The 26,358-nt window shown below is 41.1% G+C and overlaps 1 protein-coding gene across 1 annotated transcript; it reads left to right on the top strand.

Annotated features, from left to right (window-relative positions):
* Nucleotides 1–1,525: 1,525 nt before the first annotated feature.
* On the top strand, nt 1,526–23,109 carry tsnaxip1 (translin-associated factor X interacting protein 1). Its single transcript, XM_060923939.1, has 13 exons — nt 1,526–1,563; nt 2,821–2,936; nt 8,824–9,020; nt 11,898–12,030; nt 12,156–12,313; nt 12,879–13,020; nt 14,153–14,280; nt 14,376–14,504; nt 14,600–14,758; nt 16,141–16,250; nt 20,847–20,970; nt 22,402–22,508; nt 22,621–23,109. The coding sequence occupies exons 2-13, from the start codon at nt 2,828–2,830 to the stop codon at nt 22,823–22,825; spliced, it is 1,701 nt and encodes a 566-aa protein (XP_060779922.1). The 5' UTR covers nt 1,526–1,563; nt 2,821–2,827; the 3' UTR covers nt 22,826–23,109.
* Nucleotides 23,110–26,358: the final 3,249 nt, after the last annotated feature.

Raw genomic sequence — 26,358 nt, 5'->3', positions numbered from 1 at the left:
TATAACAGATCATTATTGATGCTTGTGTTTTGCCAGTGAGACACAAATATTCATACACATTAGCGTATCGAGAAGCAAAATAATAAATCGCTGATTTGTCTGGAATGCTTATTTGGCCCGGGATATATATATATTTATTATTATTATTATTTCTTGGTGTCAAAATAACACGCCTTTGTTTTTCACGTTGTTCATGATAGCAATAATCATAACTCAGCTGGATAATATGTAATTTTTTTTCAAGTAGCTGTTCTGATTTTTCAACGTTTCATACTTTATCCTGGGTGCAAAACAAGCTCGGAAAAACAAGTTCATGGATCATGTGTGAAATATATTAGGTGCCTAAACATCGCCTGAATGAAATGCTAAGACAAACCAGGAACAGTGGGAACTGATTTACGGGTAAAGAAAAAGAATATTTCATTGTATGTAATGATACTTACTGGGAAAGCCATATACTGTAATATATCAAAGAATTGTACAAGCAGTAAATGCACTTTGTATTGGGCACGAAATGGCCTCCTTTCCATCCGTGAACTCTTTGGGGTCCTTCAATACTATGGCAACGGATCATAAACAACAACAGGATCGCAACGTTATTCCTGAAGTCGCAGCATAAACTACCCAAAATATTTGAAATTTCAAGGAAGAGAAGATAATTCTTATTATATAAATAGATACATAAAATTTACACATGTCTATAAAGAAGGACATCCATTTGCCACCACTGTCAACGTTTGAAAGGCAAGGATCGATAGTTTAGAAAATGGCAGCTTAATAACTTTAAATAAACGTTATTAGCTAGTAAATGGATGAAATAGTCAGAAACGGCGTCCTGTGAAGGAGTTCGGCTGTTTCATAGCCAACGATTCAACTCTTTGAGTCGGCTCTTTTTGGTGAACGCTGAGAGCCGACTCGCAAAAATGATCCGAGTCCTTGCTTGGTTTCTTTCTTTCTTTCTTTCTTTCTTTAGGCAATGTAGTTACTGTACAGTGTAATTTAATCAAAAAAACATTTTTACTGACACAGAAATATTAATGCAGGGATGTTTACTGTGTTTGTCAATGCAGATTTGTACTGCCTTGCTGATTTTGTAATTATTTCAATAGATATAATAATATACAATGCAAAGTAATGTTATATTATTCACTAGAAGTCATAATTTATAGAATAATTTCAGCCATATTTCAGCAGATTACAAACTTTGACTAGGAGTCGTTTGGGAGCCGAAAGAATCGATTCTTATTGGTAAGATGAGTCAAATGATGTGACTCATTGGAAAGAGTCAGAAGTTTCATTGGTATATGCTGTGTAAATCACAACAGAAAATATTCTTTGTGCTTATTTAAAACACACACACAATTCACTGTAATGGGTTTCATGTTCGAAAGGTCCTCCCAACAACAAACTATTCTATTTCTCACCATTTTAACAAGCTGTATTGTGCTGTGTCTCTTCAATTAATAAATATAAGCTCCTTTCTGTGGTATCTGTATTAGTAGCAGGCTTTTGTCAAGCAAGGGGTCTCAAGGGCAAGTGAGGTCTGTGTCAAACATACTGAAAGTAAGTTGCACCTTAGCATGTATGTTCTGTCTGTTTTGTTTCGCAGACCTTAACCTACAGTACCAGTCAAAAGTTTGGAAACACCTTCAAATTCAATGTTTTTCTCATCTCAGTATCTCTATCCGCTTTATCCTGTTCTACAGGGTCGCAGGCAAGCTGGAGCCTATCCCAGCTGACTACGGGCGAAAGGCGGGGTACACCCTGGACAAGTCGCCAGGTCATCACAGGGCTGACACATAGACACAGACAATCATTCACACTCACATTCACACCTACGGTCAATTTAGAGTCACCAGTTAACCTAACCTGCATGTCTTTGGACTGTGGGGGAAACCGGAGCACCCGGAGGAAACCCACGCAGACAACCGTGCCGCCCATTCAATGTTTTTATTTTTTTATTTTTTCCCTACATTGTAGAACAATACTGAACTCATCAATACTATGAAATAACATATGGAACATATGGAATTATCTGGTAAACAAAAAAGTGTTTAAAAAACAACGTTTCATCTTTTAGATTCTTCAAAGTCGTCACTATTTACCTTGATAACAGCTTTGCACACTACTGGCATTATCTGAACCAGCTTTATGAGGTAGTCACCTGGAATGCTTCTCAATTAACAGGTGTGTCTTGTCAAAAATGGAATTTCTTGCCTTCTTAATGCATTTGACACCATCAACCAGTAAAGAGTAAAAATACAGTAAATAGTCTTGTTCAACACCTGTCAAAGTCCTTCCTGCGCCATGTGGCACCGATCTCCGTAGCCCTCAGCCTCTCACCTATTACATAGCTAGGGCTATAATGGGGGGCTAGTCCTCTGATAACCATGAGAGTTTAACTCCCCACTCACATCTGTACTGCAGCATGCCTTGCCAGATGGTAGTAGGTGCCATTTTTACGATGGTCTTTGGTATGACCCAACCGTCAATAGAACTCACAATCTCCCAATCGAGAGGTAGACATACTAACCACTAGGCCACTAGCCGGCCATTCAACAACTGTAGTAATCCATATTATGTCAAGAACCACTCAACTAAGTAAAGAGAAATAACAATCAGTCATTACTTTAAGACACGAAGTGTCTTTTAGTTAATTAAAATAAAGAAAAAACATCGAATTTGAAGGTGTTTCCAAACTTTTGACTGGTACTGTATATATACCATATATATATATATATATATATATATATATATATATATATATATATATATATATATATATAGGCTTCAATGTGATCTCAATTTAATTTCTTCCAGATTACAGATGAATGTAGTCCTGGCTATCTTTCCACCTGGCCTGCCCATGTCAGCTCTCAGGTTGCCCAACAACACCGTCAGAAACACACTCGCTCTGGAGCAAATAGAAACCACGGGTATGTCCATATTCTAGTTTTCCGGCTATAGAATAAATTTTTAATATATCACCACTGTTGTATTTGATTTGATTTGATTTATTTGGCAATAATACAGTACATAAAAATGATAAACGCAACAAAATAATCCACAATAAACATGAGGCTTGATTGATTGATTGATTGATTGATTGATTGATTGATTGATCGCTTTATTCCGAACAGTAAAGAAGAAAGATATTTTAAAAAATAATAAAAAAATGCAATAATCAAAACATCGTCATAAACAAACAGAATAGCGTAGCCACAAGGCAGTAACATAATAATGTTCGGAAAGGATTAGGAAGAAGTCAATAACTTATCAAATCCTTACCCTCTATACCACCGCTAATCAAACGTCACTTTCCACCATAATAAACTATATATACAAAAGAAAACAAAAGCAACAAACAAAAAGAAAACATACCAACATGGTATAATACCGACCAAATCATATATACAGATACTTATGTTATACATATATACACACATACAATACATATACACAGTACTACATATACACATAACTATACACATATCCATACGTACACAGATACCCATAATATCATTATTATGCATATATATTATATACAATTATGCATATGCAGGGCTCAAAATTCATATATTTTTTCACCAGCCAGCCGGACTAGTTACCTTCCAAAGTAACTCGCCAAACAGAAAATCAACTAGCCAAAATTTGTTCATGTATGAATTTTACTTCTGTCAAAAATAACGCAAAAGAGAGTAGTTACCATTGTTCATGACGAATGTGCATTTATTTCAAGACCCGAGTATTTTGATACTGTTGTTAAATACATAAATGAGAACAACACAGAGCACCATAATATATCAACAAATAATAATATATTGGAAAACTTGGCAACTTGGTGTATGAGTATTGAAAGCAAATATACTTACTATCATGACTATAGCACCCAAAATATGTCCAACATGCTTTCTGTATTTAACCGTTTATGAGAGTGAAAGCATGAGGAGCTTCATATTGACGAGGAATCAACTTGAAAAAAATTAATTATTCCATAAAAATCGTATCGCAGCCAAGGCCTACCCTGCTCCCACGTTTGCTTATAAGTCCTTTGTTGTTTCTCCTTCTCATACGCTTTATCGGCGGCCTTTTTCTCCTCTTCAGACTGAGGTCGCTTTGTCCCCGTCTCTGGCGGTTTCTGTACACCTTTCAGAAGATTCCACATCGCAGCGTAGCTTTGGCAGATGTAGCTGTAAACAACAACAAAAACACGTGTTTAAATGGGCGATAATGTGGCCACATCTATTGAATTTGATAACGTGATTACCGCGATATTCAACAAGATGTGTTATGTGCATGCGCAGTAGTGGAAAAAACCGACAGCCTGACTCATACACGATATGATTCGGAATTCTTTGGTATTTTCCGTCGTTCCGATAAACACATCGATTAACACAGACGGCACACGCTTAATATGTGGCAGCTTTAGTTGACGGTCTGTCTGAATTAGGGCTGTGCGATATGGGAAAAAAATGAATATCCCGACACATTTTCTCCATTTCACGATATACGATATATTGAAATCTCCTCTAAAGGACCCCATGAAATCTAACTTTTACTCTTTACTGTTTTCACTACAATCCCTGCAGATTAAATAACATTCTTGGTTAACTTTACAGGTGGTTTTCAACAACACATTTTAAATTTTCATGTTCGTGATTAATCACAATTGAGTTGAAATAAGACTATTTTTATTCAACAAAGATGTCGCACAAACTGAAAAAAACAATCTTGAAAATTGCAACATATGGGGTGGCTTTGGAGAACGAGGCCACTATGGTCATTTGTTTAGCTTGTGGGGGGGTTTTAGCTCGTGGACAAGAAGTTCGGAGTTTAAGAGACTCTTCATACTGTACCGGGTGAGTTTTCAGGTGATAGAACATATTTGTAGTGCTGCTGCCTTTCGTGATGACAGGGTTTTTTTTTGCACACTTTACAAACTGGCATTTGCTGTTCCACGTCCTCCTCGCAATATCCAAAAAAACGCCAGATGACTGACCCCTTACTAGTTCTTTTAGGAACCAATTCGTCCATTTCCATTTTTTTAAAGATTTTTTTGGGGGCTTTTTTCACCTTTTATTGGATAGGACAGTGTAGAGACAGGACAGGAAATGAGTGGGAGAGAGAGACGGGGAGGGATCGGGAAATGACCTCGGGTCGGAATCGAACCTGGGTCCCCGGATTTATGGTATGGCGCCTTAGCCACCTGAGACATGACGCCCCCGTCCATTTCCATTTTTAATTTGTCGCTGAAATTGACAGAGCTTACACGGTAGCCTATGCAACACCAGCGACTGCACGAACTGAGTCAGTGCTGTAAACCGAAACTAGAAAATCTTCCCGCAAGTTCCTTTCAGCACCTAGATGTCGCCCGGATTGGTTGGCGAGTGCGTGACGTTATTGTTTTTTTTTACCCTTAGGCAGCCTCTCACGTTACTGCCTGAGGGACCGGGAGAAAACCACCGGAAAAGGTTTTAAACAAACGCAACAAACACGAAAACAAACGCAAGTCGGCAGATGACTCGATAGTTACGATATAATAATTATATGTATCTCACGCAAAATTTTCGGAGATGTATCGAGGATATTCGATATATCACACAGCCCTAGTCTGAATCTTCGCTTCATATATATTTTTTATTTTCAACTAGCCAGCCGGGCTGCCTAGTGACAGGAATTACCCGCCAAATGACAAATTAAGTCACCTCGGGCGACCGGACCACCGCAAATTTCGAGCCCTGATATGCATATATATATACATACATACTCACATTTTATATTATATATTATAAAAAAAATACATCAGATACAAAAGAAAGAAAGCACAACTTTTATTCATCACACACTTGTGAAATTCCTCTCTGCATTTAACCCATCTGAAGCAGTGAACACACACATGAGCAATGAGCACACACACATACCCAGAGCAGTGGGCAGCCATATAACAGCGCCCGCGGAGCAGTTGGGAGTTCGGTGCCTCGCTCAAGGGCACCTCAGCCCAAGGCCGTCCCATATTAACTTAACCGCATGTCTACCTTACCTTGCAATACTTCATAAATGTGTAATATTTTATTTTATAATGTGAATCTCTCATGCAATAATTTACAATGTGACTCTCTCTGTGCAATAATTTATATGTGCAATGAGCAATACCTCACTCCATAATGTGTAACACAACACATACACCTCAGGACTGTGCACCTTACCCCCCTTACACACTCTCCCACCCCCCTTTTTTCTCCCCCCTTCCTCTCTCTCTCTCTCTCTCTCTCTCCCCACGCTGTTTTGCACTGTTATTGGAGATGCTTTAATCTCATTGTACATGTGTATAGTGACAATAAAGGCATTCTATTCTATTCTATGTCTTTGGACTGTGGGGGAAACCGGAGCACCCGGAGGAAACCCACACAGACACAGGGAGAACATGCAAACTCCACACAGAAAGGCCCTCACTGGCTGCTGGGCTCGAACCCTAAAATCCTATAGATATTGCTGGGATAACACAAAAAAGTTAAAAACTTATTTCCACCGTGGTCCCCATAATACAAGATGTGACATAAAAGAGAGATATAAACCTAATACTAATAAAAATATATGAAAATGAATAAAAAATAAAATCATTATTCTCAAAAGAAGTCATAACATTATACATATAAGACTTAACCTTTTGGGTGGCACGGTGGTGTAGTGGTTAGCGCTGTCGCCTCATAGCAAGAAGGTCCTGGGTTCGAGGCCAGCGAGGGCCTTTCTGTGCGGAGTTTGCCGGTGCTCTGGTTTCCCCCACAGTCCAAAGACATGCAGGTTAGGTTAACTGGTGACTCTAAATTGAGTGTGAATGGTTGTCTGTGTCTATGTGTCAGCCCTGTGATGACCTGGCAGCTTGTCCAGGGTGTACCCCGCCTCTCGCCCGTAGTCAGCTGGGATAGGCTCCAGCTTGCCTGCGACCCTGTAGAATAGGATAAGTGGCTACAGACGATGGATGGACTGAACATTTTTCTTAAAATTTAACAAAGATTGACTAAGGTAGAAGGAAGACTATTCCATAACTGAGCACCAGTGATACAAAATGAAAACTTACCAAAAGCACCAAAATGAGGAATGACAAGCGGATGTTGACTAGAACGAGTATTATGAGAATGTCTTCTTGAGATGGAAAGGAATTGGTCAGAAAGGTGCTTAGGAGACATCCCATCAAGCACTCCGTACATATGATTTAGTTTTAATTGCTCTACTCTATATCGGATAGGGAGCCATCCTAAGATTTTGAAGTGTTCAGTCAATAATGATGTTCTTGGCTGCAAATTTCAAGTCAAACGAATCAATTTATTCTGAGAAATCTGCAGTTTTGGTTTTGTTTTCTTAGTCAAACTTGAGTACCAAAAAGAGCAGGCATAATCGTAATGACATTGTATCAGTGCTGATGCTAACAGTTTCTTGGTTCTTAAATCTAAAAATTTAGATTTTGGATATAAAAATTTTAATCTGGCATATACCTTACTCAATACCTTTTCGGCCATTGCCTTCTCCATCGAAGTATTGATCCATCTCATCTCATCTCATCTCATCTCATTATCTCTAGCCGCTTTATCCTTCTACAGGGTCGCAGGCAAGCTAGAGCCTATCCCAGCTGACTACGGGCGAAAGGCGGGGTACACCCTGGACAAGTCGCCAGGTCATCACAGGGCATTGATCCAACTCTGCACCTAAATATTTAACTTTCAAGTAATATTTGATTTCAATGCCTTTGCACACGATGTCCAAATTCAAATTTTTCTTCAAGTTACTTTTAGAGCTGGCGGCATGGTGGTGTAGTGGTTAGCACTGTCGCCTCACAGTAAGAAGGTTCTGGGTTCGCGGCCAGCGAGGGCCTTTCTGTGTGGGGTTTGTATGTTCTCGTTGTGTCTGCGTGGGTTTCCTCCCATAGTCCAAAGATATGTAGGTTAGGTTAATTGGTGGCTCTAAATTGAGTGTGAATGGTTGTATGTGTGTGTCAGCCCTGTCATGAGCTGGTGACTTGTCCAGGGTGTACCCTGCCTCTCACCCATGGTCAGCTGGGGTAGGCTCCAGCTTGCCCCCTGCATGGGATAAGCGGTTACAGATAAAACAAACAAACTTTTAGAGCCAAACAGTATAGATTCAGTTTTTCCAAGCTGTAAAGATAACCTTTTATCCACTAGCCAATCACTAACAGATGATAATTCTTGTATAAGCATTAAGCATACAAACCGGAATCTACAGAGGAAAAAAAATGTATATTTCAGAAACAGGTTTACTGTGTCAACCCACTTTCCTAGATATTTTTAAAGTAGAAAGTAACTCTTCACATCCTTAACGTTATTGCAATGGCGCTTACTTTATAATGTATCCTGTGCCTCAGATTCAGTGAAGAATTTGGACGTACTGTAGCTAAGCCACGGTTCCTGGTACAACTGGAGTGCTATCTCAGGAGAGAACTGGCATCTTTAGACGTGCATAGCCCCAAACTCCAGCAGCTCAAACTTCAGGTTTACACTTTATACACAGAGACTATTTCCCGTCATATATCGCAGAGTTGTGTTCTTTGTGGTGCTCAGTGCTTGTTTTATGTCTGTCCTTTGAAGGCATACCGAGAAGTTTTTGATTATTTGATTGAAGACTTTAAAACATACAAGCCACTTTTGTCCGCCATCAAAAATGAATATGAGATTACTCTAGGTACGTATACGTTTTCCTCCGGGAAAAAAAAACCAAACAAAACAAAAGCACAGGTTTGCAGTTGTTATGACTAAGTAGAAGTTCCAAAAATGAGAGATTATATTAAAAATGACCGAAGTGTTCTTGCAGTGTATATGCAACAGCAGATCCAAGAGCTGGAGCCTCTCCGTGCGCAGATGGTGCTGCTGTCTGAACAGTGTGAAGAGAGGATCCTGGGCCTGAGGGAGCAAGAGAGAGCTGAGATCACGGCTTTGAAACAGGAACGCCGGCATCTGCAGCAAGTCATTGAGAGCATGAAGGAAGAACAGAGAACTTTGCAGACCCAGGTTGGACATTTGACACATTTTGGCTTCTATTCCATGCACCACACTGGCCCAAAGCAAAACAGCACACACTTTCAGATTATGCTCATGAAGCAGAATCAAAGCCAATGATCTGACTCTTGGAACCAGGGGACTCACATAATTTCTCTTGAACAAAATTGACTTCGGGTCAAAACTAATATCGGATTTGGCTGTCCAGCTTGGCTATTATTGGTTATTGCTCTTTCATGTGTGAAATAAAGCTTTTGGGGGTTTTTTTCGAGACCAACTCGTGACAGGACACTGAATTATAAATATTCAACATGTTTCATTTTTCCGATTTTAAATTGAGGCAAAACTGTATAATGGACTTTATACATACCACACCATCGGATCATCCGTTATCTGTAGCCGCTTATCCTGTGCAGGGTTGCAGGCACGCTGGAGCCTATCCCAGCTGACTATGGGCGAGAGGCTGGGTACACCCTGGACAAGTTGCCAGATCATTGCAGGGCTGTCAAACAATCATTCACTACCTACGGTCAATTTAGAGTCACCAGTTAACCTAACCTGCATGTCTTTGGACTGTGGGGGAAACCGGAGCACCCGGAGGAAACCCACGCGGACACGGGGAGAACATGCAAACTCCGCACAGAAAGGCCCTCGTCGGCCGCTGGGTTCAAACCCAGAACCTTCTTGCTGCGAGGCGACAGTGACCACTATAGGATCATCCTACACTACCGTACCGTCCACCATAGGATCGTCTGGGAAGATAATCAAGTAAGAGCAGCCGAAAATTGGGAACTCTTTTGTGATTATTGGGGAGAGTGAAACAGCCTCAAAGTTGAGCAGACGCCAGTGGGAAAAAAAAATCTCAGCAAGTGAAGATATCTTCTCATCTCATTATTTCTAGCTGCTTTATCCTTCTACAGGGTCGCAGGCGAGCTGGAGCCTATCCCAGCTGACTATGGGTGAAAGGCAGGGTACACCCTGGACAAGTCGCCAGGTCATCACAGGACTGACACATAGACACAGACAACCATTCACACTCACATTCACACCTACGCTCAATTTAGAGTCATCAGTTAACCTAACCTGCATGTCTTTGGACTGTGGGGGAAACCGGAGCACCCGGAGGAAACCCACATGGACATGGGGAGAACATGCAAACTCCGCACAGAAAGGCCCTCGTCAGCCACGGGGCTCGAACCCGGACCTTCTTGCTGTGAGGCGACAGCGCTAACCACTACACCACCGTGCCGCCCGTGAAGATATCTTGATTAAAGAAAATATTTCTCATTATGAGATATATGAAATAAAACCATTAACCCGTTTCTTTCTTCTTCTTTTCTATAAAACAGTCTAATGAAGAGAAATGTTAGTAAATTTCCTGACTGAATTTGCCTATATCCCCCAGGCTTACCTTGTAACCCTACCATGCAGCTATTCTCTCCGGGTCATTACCGTGCTAAGAATGATTCACCACGAAATAATATTGTTGAATTCTCAAATGTAATTGATAAATGTGCTGTTATTTGTGGTGAGATTTCTGTTAGGATATCTTTATTTAACATTTACTAGAAGAATCGTGGGCAGCACAGTGGTGTAGTGGTTAGCACTGTCACCCAGAAGGTTCTGGGTTCGAGCCCAGTGGCCGAAAGGGGGCCTTTCTGTGTGGAGTTTGCATGTTCTCCCCGTGTCTGCGTGGGTTTCCTCCGGGTGCTCCGGTTTTCCCCTACAGTCCAAAGACATGCAGTTAGGTTAAGTGGTGCTCCCCAAAAATTATGGTGTGTTGTTTAGTCAAGTCAAGTCAAAGTCCCTTACACATCAGGACCTGGTCTTCCGTCCCAGTACTACCCAGCTATTTGATGTGCAGTGCTGATCTCCTTTTCATAGCCCTCGGTCTCTCGCCTATATAGCTAGGGTTACAGTGGGGGGCTGGTCCTCTGGTAACCATGAGAATTTGACTTCCTTACTCACATCTGTATTGCAGTGTGCCATGGCAGTAGGTACCATTTTTATGATGGTCTTTGGTATGACCTGACCACGAGTAGGACTCGCAATCTCCCGGTTGAGAAGCGGACACGCTAACCACTAGGCCAGCTAATAGTGCGTTGGTCATCCATCCACCCATCCATTATCTGTAGCCGCTTATCCTGTTCTACAGGGTCGCAGGCAAGCCGGAGCCTATCCCAGCTGACTGTGGGAGAGAGGCGGGGTACACCCTGGACAAGTCGCCAGGTCATCGCAGGGCTGACACACAACCATTCACACTCACATTCACACCTACGGTCAATTTAGAGCCACCAATTAGCCTAACCTGCATGTCTTTGGACTGTGGGGGAAACCGGAGCACCCGGAGGAAACCCACACAGACACGGGGAGAACATGCAAACTCCGCACAGAAAAGCCCTCGCCGGCCACGGGGCTCAAACCCGGACCTTCTTGCTGTGAGGCAACAGCGCTAGTGTTGTTCATTAATAAGTTAAAATTTGTAATTTGTTGGCATTGTGTTCTGGTATATTACTCAGCAGTGGTGCTGTGGTGGTGATTTCCCGCTGATAGACAGGCTAGAGAGTGTTTAACATGTTGTGTGCAGCAGAAATTGGGCCAGAGTCAGGAGCATGTACAGCATCCTATATGGTAGGTGTATCTGAGTTCAATTAGTTCTGCTGGTCTGGATACACATGAACAAAGCTTGAACCTGATGGCACAGTAGCCATGTGTGAGTATTTAAAAGAAATGAATTGTTGGTTTAGAGTAGTTCACAGCCAAACCAGTTTGCTGTTTCTTTTATTACACTTTACAATAGTTTGATAAAATTAGAAACAAATCACAAAATGTAGAAATGTAGATATTGCATTGCTCAAAGACTCGAATATTATCTTTGGTCTGTCACAGGTTTCATATCTAAAGGAAGACCTTGAAAGACAGTATGTGCTATACAGGGAGGAACGTGACGCCCGCAGACTGCTCATTGACAATATCAGCAGCATGCGCGACAGCCCAGAGGAGCCTGGTTCCTCACAGGATGGTGCCAATCATTGCATTTCAGTCCTGAGAATTCAATGTTTTTGGGCACATATTGGTAACTTGATTGCATGTGGAAAAAGTGCATGATCCACGTTAAGGTACTTGATGTCTTGTCTTCTCTTTTAGAGAATCCCGTGGACCTAAAGTTGGCTTTGGATGTGTGTAGAGAGGATCTAAACAAGGCCCAGACAGAGCTCAACCACTTTCATGCAGAATATGGAGATGTGGTTCCGCGTAGGGACTGGGAGAATCTAGAACGCATGTATCAGGAGAACCTCGTAAAGGTATTAGGCAATGTTTTATATGAGTCACATATTCTATCAAAATCAAAGTGCATAACCATTTTGTCATTGCTTTGCTTTATGTGGTTATATTAAGCCGAAATGAACAGACAAAAGACTGACTGGTACACATTTACATATATCTCACCCCGACAAACGAATTTACTTTACACCTGGATTATTCAAAATCTGATACCAGGCGATAATCGGGCAATATTGCAAAGAAATTATATAATTGTATTGAATATTATCACACTACACTATGTGTATCACAATACTTGGTTTTGTGAAGAAAGCACAAAAATATCTTTCAAACTTTCAGACATTCTTTGTCTTCTATATTTATCAAGGAGAGAAAATAATTTAAACATACATAAAGATCAGATTAGTTCGATATTAATGTCCTGTCACTGACTTGTTAAAGTGAGTCATGATAGGCTTATAAAAGCGTAAACTCTGACAGTACATACAGTACTGAGAAATATGTATAATGATGTTTGTTTACTGTGAAGTTTATCATACCGTCCTGTCATCTAGACTTGTTTGAGACCCAGTTTTCCTTTTTCAGCTGGAGACCCTACAGTCTGACTTCAACCAAATGAAGACGGAATATGATGCATTGCTAAATTTACATCAGCAGATCAGCACACAGACAGACAGCCTTCAGAGAAAAGCCTCAACTCCTAGACCACGGTGGGAACAGTGTGCAGGTATACAGCTGTTCTGTACTGTTCACTAGACAGACAGACTGACTCACTCACTCACTGACTTACTCACTGACTGACAGACTCGTTCACTGACTCATTCATTGACTCACTGACTGACTGACTCACTCAATCACTGACTCACTTACTGACTCATTAATTGACTGACTGACTGACTCACTCATTCACTGACTCATTCATTAACTGACTGACTGACTGACTGAGTGACTCACTCACTCACTGACTCACTCACTGACTCATTCACTGACTGACTGACTCACTGACTGACTGACTGACTCACTCACTCACTGACTCACTCATTGACTCACTCATTGACTCACTAACTGACTGACTCACTCACTCACTCACTCACTCACTCACTCATTCATTGACTCACTCACTGAATGACTGACTGACTGACTGACTGACTCACTCACTCACTCACATAATGACTCACTGACTGACTGACTCATTCACTCACTGACTCTCTCACTCACTCATTGACTACCTGACTCACTCACTCACTCACTCACTGACTTACTAACTTACCTTTGGCAATATGGTCAGTCAAGTAAGTGGACACCTAACGTCACACCCATCCGTGCTTGTTTAACATCTCATTCCGGATTTAGCCCCCCTTTTGCTGTTATAATAACCTCCACTCTTCTGGGAAGGCTTTCCACTAGGTTTTGGAGCATGGCTATGGGAATTTGTTCTCATTCAGACACCAGAGCATTACTGAGGTCAGGCACGGATGTTGGGCAAGGAGGCCTGGCATGTAGTCTAAATTCCAGTTCATCCCAAAGCTGTTCAGTGGGGTTGAGGTCAGGACTCTGTGCAGGACACTCGAGTTCTTCCAATTCAATCTTGTCAAACCATGTCTTTATGGATCTCACTTTGTACAGGGGGCACGGTCATTCTGGAACATGTTTGAGCTCCTTAGTTCCACTAAATGGAAATCTTAATGCTACAGAATGCAAAAATATTCTCGACAATTATATGCTTTCAACTTTGTATCAACAGTCTGGGGGGGAAGCCCAATTTACTGTGAGAGTGATTTTGAAAATGAGAGTGATTTTGAAAATGAGCAGTGGTCAAAATGTACTGAAAATGAATTGATATTGTTGTTGCATGTAAGATGTTCTTGGTAGTGGAGATCGCTGTTCTGAGCTCTTTGAGGGCCAGTCCAGTCAAAACAGACTGGAGATCTTGCTGAAGGAGCTGAAGAGCATGGGCTTGGAGCAGAAAGACTTCTTTACTGGACTGGTGAGAAGCCCATCATATAAAATTACTTTATTTTGGAATTTACTTCTTATGGCTGGTTGAACTGCACTTCAGGAACCCCCTCCCCCTCCCCCCAGGGTAGTTCCAGTGATGTTCCCATCTACCTGCGCTATGAGGGGCAACAGAAGAACCTCAGATTGAAAAAGGCTGATGTCATTAGAGTTCTAAAAGACATATGGAGAAAGAAAGCATCTGAGGATGAGAAGGTATCATCCATCAATTCAGTACCTGTTAGTATAAAAATATGACAAATTAATGGAGGTATCTATGTATGTGCTGGTTATGTGTTTTGCAAACACAGATGGATGAAAGCAGTGATCTAAAGGAGTTTCTCCACCAGTATTTGTTAAAGCAGCATGAGGAGAAGGCAGGGCAGTGGGCTTACAGCCTGCTTGATGGCATCAAGCGTTACCTAGAAGATGACTTCATTGGTCTCTTTTATGACATTCTCCAAGGCAAGGTTGGTGTTTTTAATTGGTCTCCCAATTTCAATTGATGGATAACAACTGGTACTCTGGTTTCCTCCCACAGTCCAAAGAGATGTAGGTTAGGTCAACTGGCTACTCGAAATTGCCCATAAGTATGAATGTGAGGGTAGAATGGTTGTTCATCGCTGTGGTAGAGACGAGCTATCGTCACTGCGATAGATTGGCAACTTGCCCAGGGTGTACCCCACCTCTCTGGGATTGGCTCCAGCTTGCCCCGCAACCCTGATGGATAATCAGTATTTATTCTATCCACATTCACTGGATATGAGCAATCGCACGCTCTGATTGGCTACTCTACGACTAGGCTATCAGATCATATACCGTGAGTCGAGAAAAACAAAATGGCAAAGCGTGTTCCTGACCAACTGAGGATGAAATAAAAACTATCCTCGAAAACAAAAACCCCCCAAAATAAAAAAGCAACAAAATATGGAATGAAAGTATTTGATGGTAAGAACGTATATTTTTTATTTTTCAATAATTATTATTCGAGCATTTTTCACAAATTGCTTCTGTCATTTCGCCGGTTTGTTTACATTCTAAGCAGAAAGGATTTTGTCGGACGTTTTGTCTAAAAAGTTTTTGTTTATCGAATTTGCAAACAATAAAAATGCTCCGTTTTTCAAAATCCAGTGAATGTGGATAGAATAAAACAGTTATTCTGCTCAATCTTGTCACACATGCTATCAATAGCTATCAGCTCATGTACGACTCAATTTCATGGAATAACTGGTAAAGATAATGGATGGATAACACTAGGGACAATAAATGAATGTTAATCCTTCCTAATACAGGGGGCTGCAAAAGTAGGTATCCAGTAATGAAAAACAACACGTTATTTTATCGATTGAACCAACATATCAATCATAACATATCAATAATAAACATATTAATCCCTCAAATGTTCAAAATGTTCACCCCTAGCATTCACACGCTCCACTAGTCATATGTGGACACCCATGCACACTCTGGCACAAAGGTCTTTATCAGCATCAATTTCCTGACAAGCCTCCCATACGAACTGAATCATGGCATCAACAGAATGTAGCTTGCGTGCGAAAACCCCATCTTTTACACATCCCCAGAAAAAGAAGTCCATAGGAGTGAGATCTGGCGAACGTGGTGGCCAGTCAACGGCTCCCCAACGTCCAATCCACCTGTTGGGAAATTCTTTGCCAAGTAGCGCACGCATATTGAGTGCGAAGTGCGGTGGCACCCCATCCTGCTGAAAGTAGAAGTCGTCCTGCTGCTGTTGTTTGTGTATAATCCTGACTCTATACCTACTTTTGCAGCCCCCTGTATGTACTAATTGAGTGATGACATTGGGGTTTAATCGAGTGTTGATATGTGGCAGGTGGATGAAAGTGTGTACCATGGCCAGACCTATCTACTGTCTCATCTGCTCAAGGTGCTCATACAGAGTGACAGCACTGAGAGTGGATTGCTAAGCACACCTCAGTTCAGGTGAGGGATGCGTTAGAAACTTCAATTCAAATTAGAAACCAACTTTATGAGTTCTTCTATAACAGTGGTTCTCAAACCTTTTGTAGCCAGGGACACCGTTAACTTAATTCAATTTTTTTAATTTATGACCAGTACAGTTTTTAGAACATAATTGGCATGGTGGTGTAAGTGGTTAGTACTGTTGCCTCACAGCAAGAAGGTTCTGGGTTCAAGTCTAGCAGCTGACGCAGTCCTTTCTGTGTGGAGTTTGCACGTTCTCCCTGTGTGGGTTTCCTGCGGGTGCTCCAGTTTCCCCCACAGTCCAAAGACATGCAGTTAGGTTAAAGTGCATATTCTGGACCAATTTTGTGTTTTTTTTATATGAAAGTATGTCTCTTTACACACTCATCCAGAAGGGTAATTTTGCACAAGGCCATCTGTCTACAGCAGAAAAATAGAAAATAACAGAACGCGTCTGGAAAAATCCCAAGGGAGTCTGGAGCCAGATTCATGACGTTATCTGCGGAAGCGCCAGCAGGCTGCAAGAGATTTGCACGGTTTCAGTGCACAGCCTGTGTAGACCAAGCGCTCCCATTTCTCTCTCATTGTCCGGTCTTTTGGAAAACGATGAGTACTAATCCCATCAAGATTGGTGTTGCTACACCCCCCGACGATACATCTTTTAACCATTTTAATAGTTACGTGATAACGTTGAAGAAATTTGCAGAAAACCACCAGGTCGTTTTCTCATAAACAAACCAGCGCTGACGTAGGATTCAGAGGGAGGCGTCCCGCACGCGACGTCACGAAAATCAATGTTTGCCGCGAAATCCAAATGCCAAGTTTTTTCAGAGGCGGACCAGTGCGCCTCAAATGGCTTGATTTCAACTGAATTATTCTGGTATTGCGCAAGGTAAAAAAATTGCAGAGAATGCAGAATGTTACAGATATTTGACCAAAGTTTAATATAAAATAAGAGAATTACATTGATCTTGCTCCTGAATTTACCCATGATATGCACTTTAACATGGGGCAATCATGGGCTGAAGTGTCCTTGAGCAAGGCACTGAACCCCTAACTGCTCCCCGGACGCTGTAGCATAGCTGCCCACTGCTCTAGGTACAGTTAGGTCCATATATATATTTGGACACTGACACAAATTTTGGTTTTTTTACCTGTTTACTGAAACATATTCAAGTTATAGTTATATAATGGACATAAAGTCCAGACTTTCAGCTTTTAATTGAGGGTATCCATATTAAAACTGGATGAAGGGTTTAGGAGTTTCAGCTCCTCAACATGTGCCACCCTGTTTTTAAAGGGACCAAAAGTAATTGGACAATTGACTCAAAGGCTATTTCATGGGCAGGTGTGGGCAATTCCTTCGTTATGTCATTCTCAATTAAGCAGATAAAAGGCCTGGAGTTGATTTGAGGTGTGGTGCTTGCATTTGGAAGATTTTGCTGTGAAGAAAACATGCGGTCAAAGGAGCTCTCCATGCAGGTGAAACAAGCCATCCTTAAGCTGCGAAAACAGAAAAAAAAAAACCATCCAAGAAATTGCTACAATATTAGGAGTGGCAAAATCTACAGTTTGGTACATCCTGAGAAAGAAAGAAAGCACTGGTGAACTCATCAATGCAAAAAGACCTGGACACCAACAGAAGTCAACAGTGGTGGATGATCGCAGAATAATTTCCATGGTGAAGAGAAACCCCTTCACAACAGCCAACCAAGTGAACAACACTCTCCAGGAGGTAGGCGTATCAATATCCAAATCTAACATAAAGAGAAGACTGCATGAAAGTAAATACAGAGGGTTCACTGCATGGTGCAAGCCACTCATAAGCCTCAAGAATAAAAAGGCTAGATTGGACTTTGCTAAATAACATCTAAACAAGCCAGCACAGTTCTGGAAGAACATTCTTTGGACAGATGAAACTAAGATCAACCTCTACCAGAATGATGGAAAGAAAAAAGTATGGCGAAGGCGTGGTACAGCTCATGATCCAAAGCATACCACCTCATCTATAAAACACGGCAGAGGCAGTGTGATGGCTTGGGCATGCATGGCTGCCAGTGGCACTGGGTCACTAGTGTTTATTGATGATGTGACACAGGACAGAAGCAGCTGGATGAATTCTGAGGTATTCAGAGACATACTGTGTGCTCAAATCCAGCCAAATGCAGCCAAACTGATTCGTCGGCGTTTCATAATACAGATGGACAGTGACCCAAAACATAAAGCCAAAGCAACCCAGGAGTTTATTAAAGCAAAGAAGTGGAATATTCTTGAATGGCCAAGTCAGTCACCTGATCTCAACCCAATTGAGCATGCATTTCACTTGTTGAAGACTAAACTTCAGACAGAAAGGCCCACAAACAAACAGCAACTGAAAACCTCTGCAGTAAAGGCCTGGCAGAGCATTAAAAAGGAGGAAACACAGCGTCTGGTGATGTCCATGAGTTCAAGACTTCAGGCAGTCATTGCCAACAAAGGGTTTTCAACAAAGTATTAGAAATGAACATTTTATTTACAATTATTTAATTTGTCCAATTACTTTTGAGCCCCTGAAATGAAGGGATTGTGTTTAAAAAATGCTTTAGTTCCTCACATCTTTATGCAATCATTTTGTTCAACCCACTGAATTAAAGCTGAAAGTCTGAACTTCAACTGCATCTGAATTGTTTTGTTCAAAATTCATTGTGGTAATGTACAGAACCAAAATTAGAAAAATGTTGTCTCTGTCCAAATATTTATGGACCTAACTGTATGTATCTATGTGTGTTCACTGCTTCAGATGGGTTAAACGCAGAGAGGAATTTCACAAGCGTACGTGTGACGAATAAAGTTCTTCTTCTATAATCCATAAATACAAATATTCAGTTCATTATTTAAATGTGCACAATAATATTTTGGCGATTTATTGGTGCCAGAGAGCTTTTTATTTCTGAATTTTCCTCTCACTGAACAGAGACCGACTTGTTTTCGAGTTACTGAGATTTGGATGAAACCCATTCAAATATACCAGGAACTCCAAGAAGTCAAAAATAAATATAACTTCTGATAATCCTGGGTTGTGATTTCCTCTCCTGTAAAACCCTCAGAGGGAAGGATTAGTTGTCAGCACTTGTTCCTTGTTTTCTGTGGGGAGACTCTTCAGGACAGAGGACTTTGTGCTTGCTCAGTTATTCTTAATTTCAAGAGGCTACTTGAGAATGGCTGTTTCTAGATGTTGTAAAAAAGCATTCACAAAAACATTTTCATAGATATTCCACAACATATATCGTAAGTGGATAAAAAGTATACTTTTCTTCAAGTAGTCATCGGAACATTTCTGTGGTGGAGTAGCTATGAACCATGTAGTGAAAATTCATTATGTCTGATAATTATAACTATTCTTTTAAGTTCGTTTCTTAAGACACGTATTTTTAAGTATGTTACCTCGCTTGTTGACAGTTTCGGCGAACACTTCCGCCTTCTTCAAAACAGTCACCAGATGTCGAGTGGTGACGTGCCTTATCAGCTGATGTTACTCTATGGAGGCGTGAATGTCCTGCCCAATTTGACAGGTAGTCCACGCCTCCTGCTGTCAGGTCGCTGCCCCAGGACTGCGCTCCAGGTATGTGACAGCGCGTACGCTCCCTCATCCCGGTTCATGGTCCTCTGCGCCCGCTTACGTGATTTTCGAAAAGGAAAATCACAGACACAAAAAAAGGAAAGAAACAAACAGACAAGAAAAAACACAGAAAAAACAAACCGGGGCTTTGTCACACTACCATACATAAAAGGAGTTACAGAACGCATCCAACGATCCATGAGGAAATACCACATCAACACCCCGGTCAAACCATACAAGAACCTCCGACAGCTGCTAGTTCACCCCAAAGATAAAATACAACTGGACAATAAATGCAATATCATATATGAAATTCCTTGCCGGTCATGCAATAAAGTCTATATTGGTGAAACGGGCAGATGCTTCCACACTCGCAGGAAAGAACACCAATTAGAATGTGAAAAAGAAACAACCAAAAGACTCACAAGATCCGAAAAAGAAAAAGCAAGCCAAGAAAACTTAAAATCAGCCATTTCAGACCACTGCAAACGACAAAATCATATTATGAATTGGGAAGAGGCCAGAGTCATTCGCGCTGAAGAGAATAGATACCAGCGTTGGATTTTGGAGGCAGTGGAGATACGTAAGCGGGCGCAGAGGACCATGAACCGGGATGAGGGAGCGTACGCGCTGTCACATACCTGGAGCGCAGTCCTGGGGCAGCGACCTGACAGCAGGAGGCGTGGACTACCTGTCAAATTGGGCAGGACGTTCACGCCTCCATAGAGTAACATCAGCTGATAAGGCACGTCACCACTCGACATCTGGTGACTGTTTTGAAGAAGGCGGAAGTGTTCGCCGAAACTGTCAACAAGCGAGGTAACATACTTAAAAATACGTGTCTTAAGAAACGAACTTAAAAGAATAGCTATGAACCACTTCTCGTCTCTTTGCAGTGCGAACCCTGTCACTGATTATGTTCCTATAACAGTACACCCCATTATACTTTATTCCTTACATAATAAATGAACAGGTGTATCTTTAATGCTGGCTTTCAGTGAGGCTCTGAGGACGACTTTCCCTCTGAAAGGAGATCAGGATATAGAGGAACTGGTGCTGGCTGCTCAGTCGGAACTGCAGACCAGCGAAGGAAGCATTGCCTATCAGAGACTGTACACAGAGGTGAGGACTAAAACAAAGTATTATTCCCACATTCACTGGATATGACCAATCGCGCACTCTGATTGGCTACTCTACTACTAGGCTATCAGCTCATATACCGTGAGTAGAGAAAAACAAAACGGCGGAGCGTTTTGCTGAACCAACCGAGGACGAAATAAAAACTCTACTCGAAAGCAAAACCACAAAAAAGCAACAAAATATGGAATTTTTGATGGAAAGAACATATCTTACCATCAAATTTTTGAATTTTTGATGGTAAGAACATATCTTTTTTTATTTTTCAATAATTATTATTTTGCATGGATGGCACGGTGGTGTAGTGGTTAGCGCTGTCGCCTCACAGCAAGAAGGTCCTGGGTTCGAGCCCCGTGGCCGGCGAGGGCCTTTCTGTGTGGAGTTTGCATGTTCTCCCCGTGTCCGCGTGGGTTTCCTCCGGGTGCTCCGGTTTCCCCCACAGTCCAAAGACATGCAGGTTAGGTTAACTGGTGACTCTAAATTGACCGTAAGTGTGAATGTGAGTGTGAATGGTTGTCTGTGTCTATGTGTCAGCCCTGTGATGACCTGGCGACTTGTCCAGGGTGTACCCCGCCTTTCGCCCGTAGTCAGCTGGGATAGGCTCCAGCTTGCCTGCGACCCTGTAGAAGGATAAAGCGGCTAGAGATAATGAGATGAGATGAGATTATTTTGCATTTTTCACAAATTGCTACTGTCATTTCGTCAGTTTGTTTCCATTCTTCATTAAAACTTATTGATTTTTTTTTTTTTAAGACTGGTTCAAAAGCTCAAAGAAGTTTGAAAATTACATAACTGAAATGTCCAAGGAAGAATTAAATACTTGTCAAAAGCTATTCTACTTCGGTACGACAGCAAGACGGCACTTTCTACGAAAAAACAACACTCAAGTCAATTCGTGCAGCAACTGATAGGTTTTTGAAGAAGTCCACCTGAGCAGAAATTATTTTTTTTTTTTAAAGGGTTTTTTTGACCTTTATTGGATAGGACAGTGTAGAGATAGGACAGGAAATGAGTGGGGGAGAGAGAGACTGGGAGGGATCGGGAAATGACCTCAGGTCGGAATCGAACCCGGGTCCCCGGATTTATGGTATGGCGTCTTATCCACCTGAGCCATGACGCCCCCCAAGCAGAAGTTATTTTGTCAGAGGTTTTGTATAAAGTTTTCATTGATCGAATTTACAAAAAATAAAAATGCTCTATTTCTCAAAATCCACTGAATGTGGATAGAATAAAGCAATTATTCCACTCGATCTTGTCGTACATGGCTTATAGCCGACTCAGTTTCGTGGAATAATTGTGAAATGTGTCTATATACAAAAAAGTTTTGTGCTTACTCATCTTTCCATTGGCTCTCGTGTGTACTTATGGAAGGGGGCCATCACAAAATAAGATCACTGAATATTCATCTTTCCTCAGGACACGGATGGAAAGCAGAGTGATTTCCTGGGTCTGGTAAAAAAGCAGGCTTTGGCTGAGAAACGCCTGTACATCTGCCAGCTGAGGGAACAACTAGAAGGCAAAGAGTGAGAGTCCATGATGCTCTTTGTGAATGTTAATTGATGTTATTACTTTAATTATTTCAGTGAATGAAGCATTTCAGCATTTAAGCTTAATACGTAAATCTTGTTCTTGCAGGAAAGTGGGAGTGGAAGATTTAAGAGCTGTTTTCAAGACAATCGATCCCACACTGGACTCTGAGACTCTGGATTGTTATTTGAGTATGGCCTTTCAAACTAAAGAGCTGCACGAGCACACAACGCTTTTAGACGCTGAGGTTGCACTACAGCGCCTCTCTGCAGCTAATGTAAGCAGGGCAGGACCCATGCCTCAGTCGGAATAATTCATTTACGCACATTTCATATGTACAAATGGACTCTTCTATTTCAACATAATCAGGAAAATATATTGGATAAAATGCATTATTCATTAAATCAAATAAAAAGAATGCATTCCTGCCCTTGTTCATGAAGCTCCACCCCATGATCTGTGGTGGCCTCGGGAAGGTCTAGAAAATGACTGACAGGAGGCGCATACGAACATAAACAAACATTCTACACAAGAAGTCATTTCTCCAAATGGGGTTTCTTTACAACTTCATACACTTTTGCTAAGGTCAGGGCTTAATACACTGTCTTGCTAAAGTATTCATCCCCCTTTGTATTTGTTCTGTTTTGTCGCATTACAAGATGGAATTAAAATGGATTTTTGGAGGGTTAGCACCATTTGATTTACACAACATGCCTACAACTTTAAAGGTGAAAATTGTTGTTTTATTGTGACACAAACAATAATTAAGATGAAAAAAAACAGAAATCTGGAGTGTGCATAAGTATTCAGCCCATATTCAACCAGTATACAGCTGCGAGTCTCTTGGGGTATGTCTCTATTAGCTTAGCACATCTAGCCACTGGGATTTTTGCCCATTCCTCAAGGCAAAACTGCTCCAACTCTTTCAAGTTAGATGGGTTGCGTTGGTGTACAACAATCTTCAAGTTATATCACAGATTCTCAATCGGACTGAGGTCTGGGCTTTGATTAGGCCATTCCAAGACATTTAAATGTTTCCCTTTAAACCACTCCAGTGTAGCTTTAGCAGTATGTTTAGGGTCATTGGCCTGCTGGAATATGAACCTTCATCCCAGTCTCAAACCTCTGGCCAACTCAAACAGGTTTTCCTCCAGAATTGCCCTGTATTTAGTGCCATCCATCTTTCCTTCAGTCCTGACCAGCTTTCAGATGAAAAACATGCCCACAGCATGATGCTGCCACCACCATGCTTCACTGTAGGAATGGTGTTCTCAGGGTGTTGGGTTTGCGCCACACATGGCATTTCCCATTATGGCCAAAAAGATCAATTTTAGTCTCATTTGACCAGAGAATCTTCTTCCATGTGTTTGGGGAGTCTGCCACATACCGTTGGACAAACTCCAAATGTGTTTTCTTAAGCAATGACTTTTTTTCTGGCCACTCTCTGTGGAGTGTACGGCTTAAAGTGGTCCTATGGACAGAAACTCCCATCTCCACTGTGGATCTTTGCAGCTCCTTCAGTGTTCTCTTTGGTGTCTTTGTTGCATCTCTGATTAACGCCCTCCTTGCCCGATCTGTGAGTTTTGGTGGGCGGCCTTCTCTTGTCAGGTTTGTAGTGGTGCCATATTCTTTCCATTTTGCTATAATAGATTTAATGGCGCTCCCTGGGATATTCAAAGTTTGGGAAATTTTTTATAACCCAACCCTGATCTATACTTCTCCACAACTTTGTCTCTGACCTGTTTGGAGGCTCCTTGGTTTTCATGTTGCTTGCTTAGTAGTGTTGCAGAGTCAGGGTCCTTCCAGAACAGGTTGATTTTATACAAACTTCATGTGACAGGTCATGTGACGCTTTGATTGCACACAGGTGGATCTTAATCAACTAATTATGTGACTTATGAAGTGAATTGGTTGGAGCAGCTCTTATTTAGGGGTTTCATATGAAAGGGGGTGAATACCTACGGTATGCACACTCCAGATTTCTGTTTTTTCATCTTAATTATTGTTTGTGTCACAATAAAACAACAATTTGCACCGTTAAAGTGGAAGGCATGTTGTGTAACTCAAATGGTGCTAACCCTCCAAAAACCCATTTTAATTCCAGCTTATAATGCGACAAAACAGGACAAACACCAAGGGGGATGAATACTTTTGCAAGACACTGTATATTGTTTATTCCTAATCATGTTCTACATATCACATTTTGCTGCATCTTTTTTTTTTACGATTGATGTCCTTGTTTTTAATTACTTAATATCTCTTTAATTTCTTTATTTTAATTACTTTATGATTTAATTTTCATTACTTTGTTTTTTAATGTCTATTCACATTTAGGTAATGTTGCTGGAGGACTCACAGAATAAGAATTTCATTGTACTGTGTGACACTGCCTTGAGTACATATGACAATAAAGGTGAATTGAATTGAATATCTTCTTGGTTATTTATTCAAATAAGGAATAAAAAGTTGACTATTGCATCTTGAAAGAAATCTTCGGATGAAGAGAACCAATCACAAAAAAATGGCTTACTGAGGAAGTTATGTATCCTCGCATGAAAACATCACATTTTCTCCTAAAAAGTTTGTGCATAACCTTTTTTTTTTGAGATCCTTCTATGAGGAAAATTGGCTCTTACTAGTTTTTCCAAACTCTTTCCAGTTTGAAGACATTGATCAATTTCTATAATTATCAGGGATGAGGGAACAGAAATAGTGAGCAGATACAATATTATTGTTCCGATTTCAAGTTGCTCATGCAGTCATGTAGTGATCTGGGCTTCAATCATCACCGACACTCACAGCCTTTTGTAATCCCATTAAAACTGCTGTATCTAATACAATATGAGCTATTGTTTAACTTATTCTTTCAGTACATACAGTTGAAACCGTATATTTACATACACTTTCGGAAAAGACACAATCTTTTTTTTTTTCTCATAGTCAGACATGAAATCAGACATTCACTTTAACTTTTTCATGTCTGTCTGAATATTTAAAATTATTTCAATGTACTTAATGCCAAATTAATCAGAGAAGGAGTTTTTTATTCAATATTTTAATTGCTTTTATCAAATCAGAAGTTTACATACACTTCATCAGTACTTGGTACAATTGCCCTTAAACTGTCTGACTTGGGTCAAACGTTTTGGATAACCTTCAACAAGCTTTGCACAATACTTGACAGGAATTTTGGCCCATTCCTCTTGACAGAACTGGTATAACTGGGCCATATTTTTTGGCTGCTTTGCATGCACATGTCGTTTCAGCTCTGCCCACAAATGCTCAACAGGGTTGAGGTCGGGGCTTTGTGATGGCCACTCCAAAACATTGACTTTGTTGTCATCAAGCCATTTTTTGACCAGTTTGGCGGTGTGCTTCGGGTCATTGTCCATTTGGAAGACCCATTTGCGGCCAAGCTTTAACTTCCTGGCAGATGCTTTCAGGTGTTGGTTCAGTATCTCCACATACTGTTCCTTCTTCATTACTCCATTGATTTTGTGAAGTGCACCAGTACCTCCTGCAGCAAAACAGCCCCACAACATGATGCTGCCTCCGCCATGTTTCACTGTTGGTATGGTGTTGTTAGGATTGTAAGCGTCTCCTTTTTTTCTCCAAACATATCGTTGTTGATTATGGCCAAACAGCTCAATTTTAGTTTCATCCAACCACAAGACATGTCTCCAAAAATTGAGATCCTTTCCCCTGTGTTCATTTGCAAACTGTAATCTGGCCTGTTTATGTTTGTGTTGGAGTAATGGCTTTCTCCTGGCAGAGTGGCCTTTCAGCCCATGTTGGTGCAGAACTCGTTTCACAGTGGACAGTGACACACTCTTACCAGCTTCAGCC

Source organism: Neoarius graeffei, chromosome 6 (assembly GCF_027579695.1).
Source record: "Neoarius graeffei isolate fNeoGra1 chromosome 6, fNeoGra1.pri, whole genome shotgun sequence".
Classification (NCBI taxonomy): domain Eukaryota; kingdom Metazoa; phylum Chordata; class Actinopteri; order Siluriformes; family Ariidae; genus Neoarius; species Neoarius graeffei.
The sequence above is the reverse complement of the archived record's forward strand: the minus strand, read 5'-3'. Positions and strand labels throughout refer to the sequence as shown.

Excerpts from the sequence above, each read along its gene's own strand:
- tsnaxip1 (XM_060923939.1), top strand. The coding sequence starts at position 2,828 with ATGAATGTAGTCCTGGCTATCTTTCCACCTGGCCTGCCCATGTCAGCT. Across the intron at positions 12,314-12,878 it reads ATCAGGAGAACCTCGTAAAG|CTGGAGACCCTACAGTCTGA; the intron begins GTATTAGGCAAT and ends TTCCTTTTTCAG. Across the intron at positions 20,971-22,401 it reads ATCAGAGACTGTACACAGAG|GACACGGATGGAAAGCAGAG; the intron begins GTGAGGACTAAA and ends ATCTTTCCTCAG.